Genomic DNA, 19,911 nt, shown 5'->3' with positions numbered 1-19,911 from the left:
ACTTTCTGAATTTACACTAACTGTATTCTTACATATTCTAGAGAAACACTTCTATTTTCTTATTGGAAAGTTATCAATATTCCAGAAACAAGTACACAAAAAGAACCTTAAATACCATTGAGCGTCTCCTGTCGTAATGATTCAAGCTCTCAGCTCTGCTGTCTTGTGCCACCATGATCTTACCTAGAATTAACTGTATGGATAGTTCTTCTTCTTCTTTTTTTTTTTTTTTTAATTATTTATTTATTTGAGAGAGAGAGAGAGAGAGAGAGAGAAAGCATGAGAGGAAAGAGATCAGAGGGAGAAGCAGACTTCCCGTTGAGCAGGGAGCCCGATGTGGGACTTGATCCTGGGACTCTAGGATCATGACCTGAGCCGAAGGCATTCACTTAACCAACTAAGCCACTCAGGCACCCTGGATAGTTCTTCTTATAGTAAAAATTTTTCTTCGGGGACACCTGGATGGCTCAGTGAGTTAAAGCCTCTGCTTTTGGCTCGGGTCATGATCTCAGGGTCCTGGGATCGAGACCTGCATCAGGGTCTCTGCTCAGAAGGGAGCCTGCTTCCTCCTCTCTCTCTCTCTGCCTACTTGTGATCTCTGTCAAATAAATAAATAAAATCTTTAAAAAAGACAAAACAACAACAACAAAAAAGAACAAAACTTCTTTGGAGATACCAGGCCTTGCTCCCATGATTCCTATGAACATTCTTTTCTTTTTTTATTTAAAGATTTTATTTATTTGACAGAAAGAGACAGCAAGAGCAGGAACACAAGCAGGGGGAGTGGGAGAGGGAGAACCAGGCTTCCTGCTGAGCAGGGACCCCGATGTGGGACTCAATCCCAGGATCCTGAGATCATGACCTGAGCCAAAGGCAGATGCTTAATGACTGAGCCACCCAGGCACCCCATCCTTGAACATTCTGCTAAACTCATCAGATTTAGGGGAATTCAAACAAACCAGATGACCATTCATTATCTTTAGCCAGCCATGAGGGCCTTTGGCAAAATATCTCTGGGAGTGTTAAGCCCCAATTACCTGGTAGCAGGCCTTGCCATGGGAATCACTCCACCTCAGGTACCTTATATTCGTTTAGTTAAGAAGTGTCAGGAGAAATTTAGGCTGGAGGCAAAGGAGTGGAAGGAACAGTGAGAAGAAAGATATGGCAGATTATATAATGGCAGCATAGGAATTATAGAAGAAAGAAGATTCCGTTTCCAGCCAGGTTGAACTGTAGACCAATGACTATAGTAGGGAAGTCAGGAAGAAGTGGTTTGGCTAAACGCTGAAAATCGGCCTTGCAAAAACTTACTAATAATATGCCTTAGGTATTACAAAGTATTATAATAGCAAACAAATCTGAGATTTGATATGTCTCAGTTAAAATCCAGTAGCTTCTTCAATGATCTAAGAAAACATTCTTAATTCCATTTAGGTTCATGTAAAGGTCTAACGCAGATGAACTTTGTTGAGAACAAAAATTCAAGCAACTTTTGAATAAAACAGATGGAATTACTCACTAAAAGCACACTGACTGTACATAACAGAATTTAAAGTGAATAACTTAGGTTCAATAATATTTCATTAGAGACCAACAAATCACAAAATCTTATTACTTAAAATATTTTAATTTCTAAAAAGTGTAAGTCATATTAAAACTGAAATAATATTGTACAGTACTTGACAATATAACTCAACAATCAAAAGTAAACAAACCACTTAAATCATTTTACTTTACTTTCTAAGCTTAACAATGTACAAATTCTTTTGCCCTCCAGGAGGAAGCAAAAATCAACAGTGAAAGTGGAATATTTAAGTTAATTCAATGTAAGGTATTTGGACAAAGGGATTTAATTTTTTAAAGTAAGCTCTACACTCAACGTGGGGCTTAAACTCACAACCCTGAGATCAAGTCACACTACTGACTGAGCCAGCCAAACACCCTTGGCCAAAGGGATTTTTTAAAACTAAGTTTCATCTGGCAATATCCTACAACTAGCAGTATGTCCACAGTTGATAGGAATTTAAAACAAAACAAATGCAATCTAATCAAATCCACAATTAAAAGAAGTTTTCATTTTATTTTTTGTGAATGAAATAGCAGCCATGGTTTTATCTAATTTGCTAAAGGTATCACCTTCAAAAGAAGTTACCTGCCCAATCTGCAAAACAAGAACAGTTATCTTCTGTTGAAAGACTGGAAGCTTTTCAAACTTAGTTCTCTCCCATCTGTGCCGTAACTTCCAAATAAATCAATGGCTCCAGCTAATGTGTAGGCAGTCAAGTACCCTACATGATCATTTCTTCCATGCAATCATCGAATAGCCACCTACAAGATTCTTTGAAACACTCAATAGTTTCAAAAAGCTGTTTAAAGTCTTGAGGGTACAGATCTGTTATTTTCATGTCTCCATGTTTCCCCATTTCCTTCAATATAGCCGTTGCATTAACTGGACTCAATAACCTGCAAACGAAACACAAAGTAAATCTGCTTAATTCCTTTTTATAATCGCAGTAAATATTGGTAGAGATGGTTTCTATGCCCAATTTAAAATGCTTAACTTAGGGGTGCCTGGGTGGCTCAGTGGGTTAAAGCCTCTGCCTTCGGCTTAGGTCATGATCCCAGAGTCCTGGGATCAAGCCCCGCATCAGGCTCTCTGCTCAGCAGGGAACCTGCTTCCTCCTCTCTCTCTGCCTACTTGTGATCTCTGTCTGTCAAATAAATAAATAAAATCTTTAAAAAATAATAATAAAATGTTTAATTTATGGATATATAATTAATCTTATTTAAGAACTTACATATAATGTATAGCTCTTATTATTTCTAAAGTTTCACGGCTTACCTGTCATGAAAAAAGCAAATCTGGGCTTTAACACATTCTCAATTCTAAAACAACATTCTAGTCTAATATTGCCCTTCAAAAATATTCTGCCTACCTCTTTCATCTGTTAACTCTCTTTGCAAAAACAATCTTAACTCCATTTAGGTCCATGGAATAGTTCAGTAAGTACAAACAGCAGAAACTGGAATCCAGCAGATTTCAAAAAGGGAACAGTTTTTACCTCTTCATGTAATAATTACTGGTGAATAAATTATAAAGCAGAAAACTGCCTTATTTATTAGCCTGGCAAGAAACCATCAGTGAGCCTCTGACAATAACAACTGAACAAGTTTCATATGTTGGTAGAAACTATTTCCAATATTTTTTTATTTTGAATGGAATCCCGGTCACAGGTGTAAACATGTTTTTAATTCAGAGATCACCAAGGGAATTTTAAACAATTTTTCACCACATTTTACCTATTTACTGCTTAATTTCCTATAGTCTTTTTTTTTAAGGTAGGCTCCACGTAGAGCTTGAACTCACAACCCCAAGATCAAGACCTGAGCTGAAATCGAGTCAGATGCTCAACTGACTGAGCCACCCAAGTGCCCCAATTTCCTATATTCTTGATATTTTCATTTAAAATAGCATATTTAAATGAAAATGAAAATATCAAGAATATAGGACTTTATGGAAAACTGAATTTTATTTTTCTTAACATGTGCACCGGTGAAGGAAGTGTTGTGAAGAAACAGATGAGTGAAAACATGGTACCTCACTGTTACTCAAGATATACAAGATCCAGAAGATAGACCTTTAACATGAAAGTATGATTCTTATATTAAATTGCTTTTATACCTGCTTTTATTCTTCTTACTTACTGTAAATGGTCCATTAGTCTGAAATTGCGCTTCATAAAACACTGCTTTAACATGTGAAAAAATATATCATAGTTAACAGATGTTAAATTTTCTGTAAATAAATTCTGAAGAGGAGTCAGTTGAATTAAACACATGTTTTCTCCTACTTGTTTATCTGTTTGTGCTAATGGATTCTGGAAAGAGAAAAAAATAGTGTTAGTCATAAAACACTACCAGAGCAAGAGGGGGTTCGCTTACTCATTCAAGCTAGTTATTGGAAGGGGCAATTACTATACACTCTGAGCGCTCCTGTATACTCTTACTCTTGCTGGGTGTGCCTAGAATGCAAGGCCCTAAGCACTATTCACCTGGGCAGTTTCTCTGGGTTGTCTGCAGCAAGCCACCGTGAGGGGTGAGATAATGGCTCTATCCAGGACAAAGAGAAGCTTGCTTCATGTTTGCTATAAAAGAAGTGGATTCCCCCAGCTCTGTGTTTCAAAGCTTCAATGCAAGTCCCAGCATGTACACCATCAACTGAGGAACATCACGTTACCCCATGGGAGGTGGGGGCAGTAAAGTCCTTTGTGTGATCCAGGAGTCTACCTTTGGGTAGTATCCATGGAAGAGGAACAGCTTATTAACTTTGAAGAAGGGTAAAATCAAATCCCAACCAGTACACTAACATGTACTGAATTTCTTCTATATTTGAGACACAACACAAGATCCTAAGGATAAAAAGGCATATTGACTTATAATTTTCCCTCAGATATTTAAAAAACTATGGGGTTACAACCTAAGGTTCACGGCCTGTCTGTTTTTGTATAGTCTGGATCTAAGAATGGTTTTTACCTTTGTAAATCATTGTTTAAAGAAAAAAAAAGAAAAACAAAAAGCAAAAACAAAGAACAGGACAGGACTATTATGTGGGCTATAAAGCATAAAACATTTGCTGCTCGGCCCTTTACTGAGAAAGTCAGCCAACCTGCTCTAGTATACCATATTTGGATTTCTTTAAAAAGTACATGCCTTAATGTAAGGTTAAGATGTCTTTTCCCTCAGAAATTATCCTTAGGAAAGCACAGAGGCCTTATGTTAAGTCCTTTGGAAATCTCATATATTAGGCAGTGATCCCTTATTTACTTCTCTAACTACATATACACACACATATGTATGTACATACACATTTTTTAGTATATATACTCTTTGTGGAAGACCTATTGCCTGAAAAGGAAACTTTCAATAATTTTCGTTTCTAGTTTTGGATGCCTACAGTTGAAGGAATTAGTTAAAAAAAAAAAAAAAAAAAGGAAGGTAATGAAATTCAAAAAATATTTAGTAATTATTAATTAGAGAGGGAGACAACCTCATACCACAAAGTGTTGTATGTTTTGAAGGTGACTTTAAAAAGTAAGCTGGTAGGGGGTATGTGGCAGGCTCAGTTGGTAGAGCACGCAATTCTTTCGGGTTGTGAGTTCAAGCCCCAGGTTAGGCAACCCCGGTTATTTAAAAATAAACAAATTAATTAATTAAAAAAAAAACAGAAACTGGTGGATAGCTTTGTAGTTACAGATAACAGACTTGATAAATAGGGAAGAAAAAACTGTCTTGGTGTTAAATGGATGGCTATTTGTAGCTTAGGAAAAAAGTTCCAGTGATAAAAATATGGCTTCCAAAAAGTGGAAAATCCGAAACAACTTGGATGGAAATAAGAATAACGTGCTCTGAAAACTGTTAAATGTCTCAAAGTGCCTCTGTAGCAATTACAAACATGCTGGTATCAGAGACAAAGGTGGAACATCTGAATCCAATTCGCTCAGGAAACATGGCGTCTGGTTATCTTCATTTCACCCCTAAAGTCTGTATGTTTAAGTTAGCCAAAAAAACCTTTTTTAGCTTTTGCTCTTGTCAGTGAAAAAATGATAGTGTGTTATATATAGGAATTTTTACTTTGTGGACATTTGGATAAGTTCCTAATGGACTTAAGCCAAAATAAATTACTCTGATTCTATTTTGTGAGGCTACAAAAATATGCTTATGGAGAGTGAAACAGAGCTAAAACCTCAGTGATCACAACAATGACCACTGAAAGGTCAGACCATTTTTAAATAGATCGTTCTTTTTTTTCTTTTAGTGGCAAGAATGAGAATAAAAACTGAAGTAAGTAGCCAAATGGGGCCTTTCAGACTGAAGTTAAACTTTGGATTGTTTTTTAAAATTCAGCTACTTCATTCCAATTTTGCTACAGGTCCTCCTGATATAAAGTAAACAGAAGATCACTTTATAATATCATCACTTTGGTTCTATAAAAAGGGGAAAACACAAACAAAAGCCTCAACCTCTGGGTAAGAAATAAGACATACTGGTTTATGAACTCAATCATTATAAACAGTAATACGACAGACCTCTGACTTTTAAAATTACATTTTTAGTTTATCAAATTAGATGAACATTTTATTAGATGACTGTATTTTCCAAGCTTGGGATGTATCCTCATTTTAAGAGATAGAGATGGAAGTCAAATTCTGTTTAAGCCTATTACTCTAGTATCCGCTGTATAATCAGCTGAAAATTACAACTCTCCTCCAAAATAATTTGAATTTATTAAAAGCAGTAAGGTATGTTTGAAAGAACATTTCCAAATATTATTAAAGTAAACATTTAAATAAATACAGAATACCAGATAATCTTAAAAAAAAACAACAACACGATGTTCCATGTAGAGGGAAAAGAAAAGGGTATTCATTCTCACCTTATTCTTCACCTTTTCCTGTCCCCCACTGTGGCGGTATACGCCAAACGAGGACCAAGGCTCCTTGAGGGAAAGTAAACAAAACCAAAAAAATATTTTAGTTCTCTTCAAAGTGCCATGAATTATTACTGCCTCTAAACAACAGAATGAATTAAATTCAAGTCACCATTCTAACCGGACTTAAGATAAACAACATGGGATAGTTAAATCATAAACTTTCCTCTTCTCTCTTTCTCTCTGTCTCTGACAGAGAGGGAGATCACAAGTAGGCAGAGAGGCAGGCAGAGGGGGTGGGGGAAGGAGGCTCTCTGCAGAGTAGAGATCCCAATGTGGGGCTCAATCCCAGGACCCTGAGATTACGATCTGAACCAATGGCAGAGGCTCAACCCACTTAGCCACCCAGATGTCCCTTCCTCTTTTCTTTAAGATAAATAGAGGAGAATCAAAGGGCTATCCTGACATTGCTAATCTTTTACTTACTTAGTTAGGTATCATCCTTAATATAATTACACAAATAGGTCCTTAAGTTGGCTTAACAGCCAAGATTTCCATATTTCCATAATCAGCTTAGGGGCCATCAGATCAACACTGACATTAATGAATGGCAAAAGTCAACACTGGGCCTTTGAAAATAAATGCTACAGAACAAAAAAAGAGAAGGCTCTCCAGAAAGCTAACGTCCTCAGGAGTCCTTTATGAAGAAACTAGCCAACAGTCATAAGGAGAGGAGGGAGGCCCAGATAAAAAGCCAACAGAATGAGAGATCACTGAGATAATAAAAGATGAGGGACACCAAGAATGGCAGTACCAACGTTACGTCGTACAAATGCAGGGTCAGTGTTGTGAACACAAGTGTGAAAAGATCTGGGAATACAGGAAAACAGTATAGGCATAACAGATACTAAGGACAAGGAACAGAGAGCCAATCTAAGAACCTCATGCACTGGAGGAAAAAACATAGAATTGGAACAAAAGCTAAGATCAAATGAGTAACATTCTAATGACTAAGTATGCACACTGAGGGGCTTAACTGGCTCCTGGACAACAACACTGAAGGGACTACATGGAGATACACATGATGAATTAATTAATTTGTTGATTAATTAATTTAAAAAATATTTTATTTATTTGACAGCGACATAGCGAGAGAGGGAACACAAGCAGGGGGAGTGGGAGAGGGAGAAGCAGACTTTCTGCTGAGTTGGGAGCCCGATGCAGTGCTCGATCCCAGGACTCTGGGATCACAACCCGAGCCAAAGGCAGATGCTTAATGACTGAGCTACCCGGGTGCCCCTATAGTGAGGTTTTAAACTGTCCACTGAAAACTTAGGAAAAATGTCTAGTGATGAGAGAAAAAACCGCTTGTATTAGCTATTAAGTGAAAAAAATAAGATACAGGGGCGCCTGGGTGGCTCAGTGGGTTAAAGCCCCTGCCTTCAGCTCAGGTCATGATCCCAGGGTTCTGGGATCGAGCCCCGCATCGGGCTCTCTGCTCAGTGGGGAGCCTCCTTCCTCCTCTCTCTCTCTCTGCCTGCCTCTCAGCCTACTTGTGATCTCTGTCAAATAAATAAATAAAATCTTAAAAAAAAAAAAAAGATACAAAATAATATAATCTTTACTATTTAAAGAAAAAAACAAAACAAAACACAGGAAAAATAAAAGGATCCAAATAGGTCACAAATGTCAATAGTGACCTCTGGGTGGTGGAATTGTAGTGATGAGTCTTTAAAATTCTTTTCTTCTTCCCCTCTCTCTTTCTTTCTTGTCTCAAATTTTTATAATGAGCATATATTAATTTTATAATCAGAGAAAAATATAAACATTTGTGACAAAAACATAAGCAACAAGTTACCTTGCTCTATTATCTTCAACAGCTGGGAAAAATAATAAAATTAATTTTTCATTTTTCTCCATTTCCTGGTCACAAAAATACAGCCTCTTTAAAAAACAATTAAGTTCAGGGGCTGGTGGGATTGGATAACTGGGTGATGGGCATTAAGGAAGACACGTGATGTAATGAGCAATGGGTGTTTTATATAACTGAAGAATCACCGAACTCTACCTCTGAAACTAATAATACATTCTAAGTAAATTAACTGAATTTAAATAAAATTAAATTAAAAAAATAAATAATGAAAAATAAAAATCAAGTTCTCTTTTGCAATTCAGAAGGATTTTACTCACCACATGCAGAAGCTTAATATTACAAGCTACTTGCCAGAGCACACTTAATGCTTGATACAAGTGTGGATTTTGGGGATTTGCCACCAGTTTCTAGTAAAAGAAAAATAAAAGTTACATGTTTACATAACCATAAGCAATCAAAATATAATTCTGAATCTTAAAAGTCATCTTAATAATATTTAGAAATTAAAGAAAATTAGAATTGCAAAATCTTAACCATAACCATTTCAAAGAAGAGAAAATCTTTTTAAACTTCCATACTGAAATATATCATCATGTACACTTAAAATATAATGTATGTGAGACTGATTTCCTTTAGCCAAACCCCCATCAGGGCAAAATCTTATTAAAGAAAAAAATGAAACAAAAATGTACAATTACTCTGGAGAAAGACAAGTGTGGATCGAAAGTATGTATCAAGTGGGCTAGTAAATTTTGAGTCAAGAATTATTCAGGCTGACACTTGAAGGACGAGCAGTTTCCACAGTGAATGAGAACAGGACAGGACAGCAAAAACGACACATGAAAAGGTCCATGGTAAAGGCAGCACTAAAACATTTCCCCAGTAGCAAGATAAAAACTGATGAAGTGTTACCCATTTCTCTTCTCGCAATCTTCTTTTTTTTTTAATGTTTTGTTTATTTATTTGGCAGAGAGAGAACACACACAAGCAGTGAGAGTGGCAGGGAGAGGAAGAAGCAGGCTCCCCACGGAGCAAGGAGCCCTATGTGGGGCTCGATCCCAGAGCTGAAGGCAGATACTTAACTGCCTGAGCCACCCAGGCACCTCTTCTCGCAATCCTTCATGTATGTAATGTATGTACAGCCTCAAGGTTCTGAGTTCCCTTATGCTTTCCACGGACAGTCACTATTTCTTTACTGAGTCTTGGTGAGTAAATCACCCTTTCATTTCTTTTTTTTTTTAATATTTTTTTAAAGATTTTATTATATATTTATTTGACAGACAGAGATCACAAGTAGGCAGAAAGGCAGGCAGAGAGAGAGAGGAGGAAAGCAGGCTCCCCGCTGAGCAGAGAGCCCGATGCAGGACTCGATCCCAGGACCCTGGGATCATGACCTGAGCCGAAGGCAGAGGCTTTAACCCACTGAGCCACCCAGGCGCCCCCCACCCTTTCATTTCTTATTCCACTACCCTAACCCATAACTCCTACATAAACAGAAGCATCTCATGTTACCACGGATTAGAAGATTGATAATGTGAAGCATTCTGAGCAGAAAAGAAACATTACTCTCAAGACACTTTATAAAGAACTTCAGAAGGCTCTTTAATTTCAGAGAGTAGAGTCTAAAAAACTCTAAATATCCCTGTTAGAATACATGAAATCAGCAAAGTTGCAGGATATAAAAATCACACAAAAGTCAATCATATTTCTATACACTAACAATGAGTAATCTGAAAAGTAAAATTGAAAAAACAACTCCATTTATAACAACATCCAAAAGAGTAAAATACTTAGGAATCAATTTAAACAAGGAGGAGAAAGACTTGTACACTGAAAACTATAAAACACCAAAGAAAAATATTAAACACAAATGGAAAAACCACCTGTGTTCACAGATTGGAAAACTGACCAATGTTAAGGTGTCACTGCTACCCAAAGTGATCGACAGAGTCAACGCAATCTGTATCAAAACCCAACAATGTTTTTTTCCACAGAAATAGAAAAATCCACCCTAAAATTCATATGGAATCTTCAGAGACACTGAATAGCCTAATGCAATGATATAGAACACCCAGAAACAGACCCTCATGTGTATGACGAAATGATGTTTAGACAAGGGTACCAAGACCATTTGATGGGGGACAGTCTTTTCAACAAAAGATGCTGGGAAAACTGGATACCCATATGCAAAAGAATGAAGTCGGACCCTTACCCAACACCATATAAAAAAAAGTAATTCAAGATGGATCAAAGACCAGAATATAAAAGCTGAAATTATAAGACTCTTAGAAGGAAACGTAAGAAGAAAAGGCTTCATGACATTGGATTTGACAGTGATTTCTTAGCTATGATACCAAAAGCACAGGCAACAAGGAAAAAAATAGACAAACTGGACTTCATCAAAATTAAAAACTTTGGGACTCAAAGGACACAACAGTGTGAAACAGCAACTCATAGACGGGGAAAAAATATACACAAATCACATATCTGAGCACGGGTTAATACTGAGAATACAGAAATAACTCCTTAAACTCAACAGAAAAAAACAAAAAAAAATCCAAAGAAAAGGGCAAAGGACTTTCACAGACATTCCTCCAAAGATGATATACAGTCTATAAGCACATGAAAAGATGTTCAACATCATCAGTCAAATCAAAGCACCTCAACAGGTATTAAAAACAAAACAAAACAAAACAAAACAGTAAACAAGTGTTGGGGAGAGCATGGGAAATTGAATCTCTCATGCATTCCTGGCAGGAATATAAAATGGTATAGACAATATGGAAAATAGTAGGGTGGGTCCTTAAAAAATTACAAAATTTAAAAAAAAAATTAAAAATAGTACTGGAGTGCTTGGTTGGCTTAGTAGTTAAACATCTGCCTTTGGCTCAGGTCATAATCTAGGGGTCCTGGAATCAAGCCCCAAGTTGGGCTCCCTGCTCAGCGGGGGTCTGCTTCACTCTCTCACACTCTGTGTACTCTCTTTCTCCATAAAAAAAAAAAAAACAAAAAACAAAAAAAAAGAACCAAAACCAAAACAAAAAACAAAACAAAAAAACTTAAAAAAAAAAAAAATCTTAAGAAGATTCTCTCTTTCCCCCTGCTTGCATGCTTTCTCACTGCCCCCCACCTGTCAAATAAAAAAAAATTCTTAAAAAAAAAAAAAAAAAAAGTATTGCCATAAGATCCGGTAATTCCATTTCTGGGTATACACTCAAAAGTACTGAAAGCCTCCGGGACTGGAAGAGGTATTTGCACACCAAATCTCATGGCAGCATCATTCACAATAACAAAAAAGTAGAAGCAACTCAAATGTCCATTGACAGATGAATGGATAAAGAAAAGATGGTGGGTGTATGTGTCTATGTGTATGTGTTTGTGTGTAAAAAATAAATAAATGTACACACACATACACACACATATGCACGGTGTATTTTTCAGCCTTAAAAAGAAAATGAAATTCTGACACATGCTTTGACCTGAACCATAAAGGCTTTATGCTAAATGAAGTCAGTCAGACACTAACTACAATATTCTATGATTCCACCTATGCTGAAGTACCTAGAATAGTCAAAGTCATTGAGACAGAAAGTAGGACAGCATTTACCAGAGGTTCAGGGTGAGGAGTAATGCCTAATTTGGTATGGGATGGTAAAAATGTGCTGAGAAGAGATAGATGGTGGTACACTTTTATGACAATGTGAACTTAATGCCATGGAACTGTACACTTAAAAATGGTTAAAATAGTAAATATGTCATGTGTATTTAACCACAAAAACCCTCGAATCTAAAGAATGCTCTACGAAATTTAAAATCCATCTTAATACTCTCAAATGTCATAAGCTCAAATTAAAGTCATTCAGATTAACACCAAAGAGACAGATCACAAAACTCTTCCAAAACAAAAACTTGCATCAAGTACTTGTAATAACATACCTCGTATTCTTTCTCAGTAATAAACATATTTAGTTCTACTCGTCCGTAACTATATATAGAAGTAGAAGAATACAGGTCATATAAAAGTTTCCAAAGTATCTTTTTCTCATTTTTTGATGGGAAGATTCCAACTACTCTTAATGGGGTATCTGTTAGGAATACAAGCAAAAATATTTGAGTAAATTGTTAAAACTTTTTCCTAAGATCATATTTTATTGAGTCAGACTAACTCTATAAGCTATATAAAGTCAACTAAAATGACGCCTCGGCATCCCCCGGTAGGGTGCTTGGCCATCCATGGAACTGCTTGGATTCAGTCTATGTGAGGGGAAAACCACAGTCACCTGAGAGCACCTGTCCATACACTCTACCACCCAGGCAGGACGCATTACCTTTTGACCAAGGAACTGCTTCTATTCCCAAATGCCGAAAAAGCGTTTCTGAAATCATAATGGGAGGTTTTACTATTCCAAAATTTCTAGGATCCATTTTAAAGAAGTCACAGTAGACCACTTCTAGTTTTCCATTCATCTTTTTCCGCAGGGACTGAAGAGAGACAGAGATAACATGTTTAAAATTGTCAGTGTTAGGGAGACTTTGTACCCACTCAAAGATCTACTTCAAAAAATCTACCCTAAAACTTAAGAGTTAAGAGAAATTAATTAATGCCTGAAAAGCAATCAAATTACAATATTACTAAGAAAAAGCCCCCAAACCAAAAAACCTTCAACAAATTCTCACTTATCCTCTCACTTTCTCTACTTTTTCTCAGTGGCTTCAGCTACTCAAAAAGCGTGCTCACACTAATCTGATTGCTTAGTGGCAGCCACCTGGAGTATCAGCGGAGACTGGGAGACCACACCTGGGCCCAGGCAGAGAGCCGCAATCATCTGCTGGCTGTGGCCAGATGCTTCAGAGTAGAGGGAAAAAAATGATGAAAAAAAAAATTTTTTTTTAAGATTGTATTTATTTATTTGACAGACAGAGATCACAAATAGGCAGAAAGGCAGGCACAGAAAGGAGGTAGCAGGCTCCCCGCTGAGCATAGAGTCCGATACAGGGCTTGATCTCAGGACCCTGGTATCATGACCTGAGCAGAAGGCAGAGGCTTTAACCCACCGAGCCACCAAGGTGCCCCCAAAACGATAAAAATATTTTTAAAAAATTTAAAAAAAAAAAACCTGTCAGAAATGCTGACAGTTCTGTTTTTACTAGAAGAGTTTTATTAGTCCTTTACCAAAGGAACCTGGCTACACTCATCGTGTAGGTCACTTTCCCTTTTCCCCTTTATTTTTCATTTATGTTTTCTAAAGACAGAAGCAACTACAGAAGGAAAGCTCCTTGTCTGCCATAAGAGAGGTCCGATATACCTCCATCTTTTCACTGCCCTGATGTGCTCATTCTGTTGTAGCACTGGACATCTTAGTAATGAGAGCAAGGATTAGCTACAGACTCCGTAAACACAATTTGAAGTCACAATAAACAAACAAACAAACACACAAACAGAAGAGGTCAATGGGACTTAAAATGCATTCTGAGATTCTTATGCACAGAAAATTCTATTGGTATATATCGAGGTTTCAAGAATTTGCAACTTAAAGTTATGAAATAAAAAACCTAATTTTTATTTTTTAATGTTTATTTAAAAAAAAGATTTTATGTATTTATTTGAAAGAGAGTGCATGCTCATGAGTGGGGGTGGGGGTAGGAGCACAGGGAGAGGGAGAAACAGACTCCCCGCTGAGCAGGGAGCCCAAAGCTGGGCTCGATCCCAGGACCCCCAGGATCATGACCTAAGAAGCAGGCAGAGGCTTCACCGACAGCCACCCAGGTGCTCCAAAAACCTAATTTTCCTTAAGTGTTTGATTTCAACCTATAAATCTTATTTTATTTCTAAATCTAATAAATTCTAATCATTTTTATGGAGAGCCTTGAGAAAGACTAGCGAAGGAACAGACTTGGGTAGAAATCAGGTACTTTTGGTCCTGTGAAGTTTGAGATGCCTCTTACATGAACCAGAGAATAGGAAGTGGAGATGCCAGGTGGGAAGCTGTAGACCTGAATAGGAAGGTTAGTGGAGTGGTCCAGAGTAAAGTTATAAATTGGTAAAAATTTTGCTTGTTGGAGGTTATTAAAGCCAGGGGTACAGATGAGACCCCCTAAAGAGAAGCACAGAAGACGAGGCCTGAGAATGGAGTAACTCCAGAGTCTCACGAAAAGCTGGGAATTAGCCAAAAATGTACAGAAGAAAACCAGAGTGTGGTGTTATGACAGCTAGAGAAAAAGAACACTCACTTGATGCTTATCTTAAAACAGATTATCTTGAAATTCTTACAAATTGTTCTGTTTGGATAGCAACAAAATGACCTCAGAAGTTATTCAAGAGTCCTATTTTAATCTTTGTAACTAAGAAAAACTAATGAATTTTGGCTTGATAGAAATGTAAAAGGAATGTATACATTCAGACTTTGTCCCACTCCTATTCTGAAAGTATGTTTTTGTTTTTGCATGTTACGTACCATGCAATAATGGGAAAAATGATATAACAGCCAGAACTCCAGAATAATTTAGTTCTATAATAATAGTGAAATCACATTTAAAAACTCAACTGCATTTAGGATTCAAACCCAGGAAGCACAGGGCACCAGGGTGGCTCAGATGGTTGGGCATCTGCCTTTGCTTAGGTCATGATCTCAGGGTCCTGGGATCAAGTTCCACATTGGGCTCCCTGCTAAGAGGGGTGTCTGCTTCTCACTCTCCCTCTGCTCCCTCTGCTTGTGCTCTCTCACTCTCTCTGTCAAATAAATAAATAAAAACAAAATTAAAAACAAACAAACAAACCAACCAGGAAGCACAGTTCATCTTATTTAAATTGCAGCAAGAGGGGCACCTGGGTGGCACAGTTGGTCAAGCAGGCTCTTGATTAGGGCTCAGGTCATGATCTCTGGGTCATGAGATCAAGCCCCACATTGGGCTCCATGCACAGCCAGGAGTCTGCTTGTGATTCTCTCTCCCTTGTCCTCTGCCCCTCTCCCACCACCCCTGCTCTCTCTAAAATAAATAAAATGTTTAAAATAAAAACAAATTGCAACAAGATCCTTTACCAGTGGGCATTAATGTCTCTATTTTATATATGAGAAAAACCAAGGTCAAACAGATTAAATTACTTAATTGCCCAAGGGTCCGGAGGGTAGCAGTGATGGCTAGGGCTGACATTCAGCCTGACTTGAAAAGACTGTGTTCTATCCCTGGTGAAATACCACACCATTTGCTACAAAGCTGAGGGCTCTGCAACTGAATTCTCGTTTTCAAAAAGGAATGTATCATGCTTTATTATTACAGAACACAATCTGAAAACTTATCTCTAGCACATCCAGATAGGAAAACTGCTCCTGCTTGAAACACTGTTCATGTGGAGCCCCACGAATTTTATTAGAGACGGTGGGGGTTCTAATGTTAAACAAAAATTCTGAGTTGAGCATCATCCTTGAAAATTTTTCAGTTTTTAGGAGCAAAATTCTGGGTGGCTAGAAGCATTGTAAGCTGAGAGCACTGCTTTAAAGCTGTGATTTACAGCCACAAGACTTCTATTTATTTCATTTTTTAAAAGATTTACTTCAGAGAGAGACATCACATGCAACCACGCATACAAGCAGGGGGAGCAAACGGGAGAGAGAATCTTCAAGCTGACTCCCCGCTGAGCGAGCAGTCCTACTCAGGGCTTAATCCTACAACCCTGAGATCACGACCAAAGCCAAAACCAAGAGTTGGACACTTAACTGACTGAGCCACCCAGGCTCCCAACAAAACTTCTACTTAAATGGTTATTTCTCTTTTATTCTGGCAAATAGATGAATTCACATTAAACCTTATCTGAATGGCTTTTCCCTCTGTCATAATGATGGTTAATAAGAGTGGATACCTCCTGAGGGGTGAGCTTAAGTTAGTCCTGAGGGGAGAGGGTGGGGAGTTAGAAAGAAGCTGAAAGCTGGAACTGGAACACAGTCTTAGTTCTAATCAAAGACTGGATTTGATCAGAGATTGATTTGGTGTTTACTCTGCAGTTTCAGAAACATTTATGACGAATATTCCTGTATTTGTTATAGGAAACTTCGGCGTGTCATGAACTTTCCAGCCTCCATGATTCCATTTTTCATGGAATCATGGATTTCAAATTAACACGAATCTTGATCTTCCAAGAAAGCCAACTACTGTGTTACTGATAAGAAACAAAATAGACATTTTTTAAAAAGATTTTATTATTTATTTGACAGAGAGAAAGACAGTGAGAGCAGGAACACAAGCAGGGGGAGTGGAAGAGGAAGAAGCAAGCTTCCAGCTGAGCAGGGAGACCAATGTGGGGTTTGATCCCAGGACCCTGGGATCACGACCTGAGCTGAAGGCAGATACTCAAAGACTGAGCCACCCAGGAGCCCGTAAAGAGACAGTTTAATGCTTTTTAATTGTTTTGTGAACATGCAGATTAACCTTCAAACACAGGCCTTGGGGCACTTGGATGGCTTAGTCAGTTGAGGGTCCAACTCTTTGATTTCGGCTCAGATCATGATCTCAGAGTCTTGAGATAGAGCCCTGGCTCAGGCTCCAAGCTGGGCCTGGAACCTGGTAAAGATTCTCTCTCTCTCTCTCTTGCCCCTCAAAAACAAAACTAATCCTTTTTTAAAAAGAGCAAAATAGGGGCACCTGGGTGGCTCAGTGGGTTAAAGCCTCTGCCTTCGGCTCAGGTCACGATCCCAAGGTCCTGGGATCAAGTACCTGCATCGGGCTCTCTGCTCAGCAGGGAGCCTGCTCCCCATCCCCTGCCTACTTGTGATCTGTCAAATAAGTAAAATCGTAATAAATAAATAAATAAATAAAAATAAAAGCTATTTTGTTTCTAATTCCTAAGGTGAAATTGAAATTACAGATGGCCATGGTGACTAAATCATACTTCATGATCTTTCTTCAATTTTGTGTTCTTCTCTCTTCACTTTTTTTGGGAATCCAGAAGATTCAGCATCAATTAAATAATCTGGCTAAACCCCTGAATTTCTGGGGCACCTGGCTGGCTCACTTGGTCAAGCACCTGCCTTAGGCTCAGGCCATGATCTCAGGGTCCTGGGATCCAGTCCCACATTGGGCTCCCTGCTTGGCTATCCTTCTCTCTCTCCCCCTGCTTATGCTCTCTATCAAATGAATAAATAAAATCTTAAAAAAAAAATCCTTAGTTCTTTTCAAAGCTGTCAGTTGTAGGATAACAACCATCTAACATGCATCGTTTTATTTAAAAAATAAACAACTGGATTTGGTGGACATTTTCATAATTTTTTGTTGTCATCCTGCACTTTTTTAGAAGATTTATTTATTTGACAGAGATTGAGCACAAGCAAGGAGAGCGGCAGGCAGAGGAAAAGGGAAAAGCAGATTCCTCTCCGAGCAGGGAGCTCAATGCAGGGTTCAATTCCAGGACCCTGGGATCATGACCCAAGCCGAAGGCAGATGCTTAACTCACTGAGCCACCCAGGCGCCCCTTGTCCTGCACTTTTAAATACCATTATATGTGGTTTCAGGAATTTGGCACCAGGAAGTCCAAGTTTCCTAAACTGAATCTAGAGACTCAGGAGGGAGAAGAAAGAGAAGGGAAGAGGCTGGTGGTGAGACAAGGTATTTCTACTTCACTGTTAATGTGAACCTGTCTGACATATAAGCAGGAGAATTCACCGCAAAACCCATTTGGATTATGCTTTCACCACATGCTATTGTATTTGACCATACCAAACCTTTCTTGCCTCTGAAATCCTAAATCCAGAGTTAACATAGTCCTATTAACCTAGATTCTAAGTTCACAGAAAGCAGAGGCACAGGATACCCTACCAGAGATAAGGAAACAAGCCTAGAGATGTCAAGTTACACACTGTTCAAAGTCCCCCAACTAGTCTGCAGCAGAGACAGAATCAGAGAACAAGTCTCAGAACTCCAATATTTCAGTCATTCAACAAGCACTGATAGCTCTATGATACTAATTATGCTATGTTCTAGTCATGGGGGATAAAATATGTTTACAGCAAAGCCCCCCAAAGTGATTCTATAAAAATAAATTGGGTGCTTAATTTTCCTTTCCCTAAATACTCAAAGATAGCTAGCTGAACAATAAATTAGTTTAGAAACTAAAAGTATACCTCCAAATGTGGAAGAAAAGTTCTGTTACTTTCAAGGGCAATCACCTTGGCCTTGCTTTCAAGTAATGCTTGAGTCAGGATTCCAGGACCTAGTGTTATTAACAGAAGGAAAAGTTTATTTGCAAAAGAAACAACTTTTCTCAATATCGACTAGAGTCGATGTTTCACATGTATTACCTAATTTTGATCCTCACAACATTCCCAAAGAAGATACTACACTCCTCATTTACACATGGGAAACCTGGGGATTACATAAAATCATTTGACTCTAACATCACAACTGATAAATGATGCTGCTTGGCTTTGAATCTATTCTGTCAAAGCCAAAGCCTCTTAATCACAATGTTTTACTGTCCCAGGATAAACAAACAAAGTTGCCTTTAGCATACTACTTATTCATGGACTCTTTAAACCAGGAAAAGATACTGTCAAACCTAAACAGAACTGACTCAGGACAAGTCGTGCTCCTTTAAAAAAACAAAAAAAAGTACTTTTTGCAGGGGTGTCCTGCTGGCTCAGTTGGTGGAGCACACGACTCTGGATCTCCTAGTCGTAAGTTTGAGCCCCACGTTGGATATAAAGATTACGTAAGAAATAAAATAAAATCTTTACCAAAAAAAGAAAAAAAAAAGCACCTTTCAGAAAGTCTATACATCTTATGTTCTAGACATCCTGCTAGGATCTCTAGGAGGGGTATGTGAAAGATAAAAGTTCTTTGGGGAGGGACTTGCAAGTATTTTGAGGAGACAGTAAAATCTAGGAGCACGTTTTATCAAATGCTGCGTGAAGTGCAAACTGCTGCAGAAATATTTCCTGGTGTCATGACCGGGACCGACCATCCAAGCTGCTTCAAGGGGTCAGGTCTTAAACGGGCCTCCACGGGCAGTCGAGGGAAGGTGGCATGAGCGATAAACTCCAAGGAAAGGTAGTCCCCGGCCGACTCACCTGGATTGCACTCCAGGAAGAGCTGGTCAGGGCTTTTCGCTTCTTCCTTCAGGATCCGCACCAAGGTCGTGGCCAGGTTCGGATTGGTTATGTAACTCTTGCGCTCTGAGCGGTATTTGGGCAACCACGAGTTTGAGTCTTTGAAGTCCTGACGGGGCACCAGCTTCGGGTGGAGGTCAGCCAAGCCCCGGCGGTGCCCCGCGGGGACTCCCCTCCACCTCGTCCCTCCAGACCCCAACGCGCAAAAGCGACCAGCACCGGCCAAGGCTGAGAGCGCCAGCCGCCGGGGGAGCCCTGCCACCGGGACCGACATCTTCAGCCGCTACGGTCTGTCCCAACGTCACCGGAGAGGGTCACACCGCCAGCCGGCTCCGTACAGAACACTCCACGTGTAACATCTCCCCAAAGCCAGACTAGGCCGGGCGGTACAAGACACTACAAACTGCGCATGCGAACGGTCCCTTCTTCTTGCCATTTCTCTCACTTCCGTTTCCGTCCGAGTGAGCCTCCGGGTGGACTGTGAGTGGACGGATGAAGAGAGAGACGGACCATCC

General features: G+C 38.8%; 1 protein-coding gene across 1 annotated transcript; it reads right to left on the bottom strand.

The window, feature by feature from the left end:
• Positions 1–2,060: 2,060 nt before the first annotated feature.
• Positions 2,061–19,836, bottom strand: TFB2M (transcription factor B2, mitochondrial). Its single transcript, XM_032862872.1, has 8 exons — positions 19,358–19,836; positions 18,413–18,501; positions 12,629–12,782; positions 12,237–12,385; positions 8,618–8,707; positions 6,434–6,496; positions 3,706–3,878; positions 2,061–2,463 (listed from the first exon to the last, which is right to left on the bottom strand). The coding sequence occupies exons 1-8, from the start codon at positions 19,668–19,670 to the stop codon at positions 2,289–2,291; spliced, it is 1,206 nt and encodes a 401-aa protein (XP_032718763.1). The 5' UTR covers positions 19,671–19,836; the 3' UTR covers positions 2,061–2,288.
• Between the last annotated feature and the right edge of the window lie 75 nt (positions 19,837–19,911).

The sequence above is a fragment of the Lontra canadensis genome, unplaced genomic scaffold (assembly GCF_010015895.1).
Source record: "Lontra canadensis isolate GAN:19392208 unplaced genomic scaffold, GSC_riverotter_1.0 scaffold24, whole genome shotgun sequence".
NCBI lineage: Eukaryota > Metazoa > Chordata > Mammalia > Carnivora > Mustelidae > Lontra > Lontra canadensis.
The sequence above is the reverse complement of the archived record's forward strand: the minus strand, read 5'-3'. Positions and strand labels throughout refer to the sequence as shown.

Bases quoted from the DNA above. Each gene is read 5' to 3' on its own strand.
- TFB2M (XM_032862872.1), bottom strand. From the start codon at position 19,670: ATGTCGGTCCCGGTGGCAGGGCTCCCCCGGCGGCTGGCGCTCTCAGCC. The intron at 8,708-12,236 runs GTATGTTATTAC...TTCTTTTACTAG, and splicing joins TTACTGAGAAAGAATACGAG to AAACTGGTGGCAAATCCCCA. The intron at 6,497-8,617 runs GTGAGTAAAATC...CTTTCCCTCAAG, and splicing joins ATATTAAGCTTCTGCATGTG to GAGCCTTGGTCCTCGTTTGG.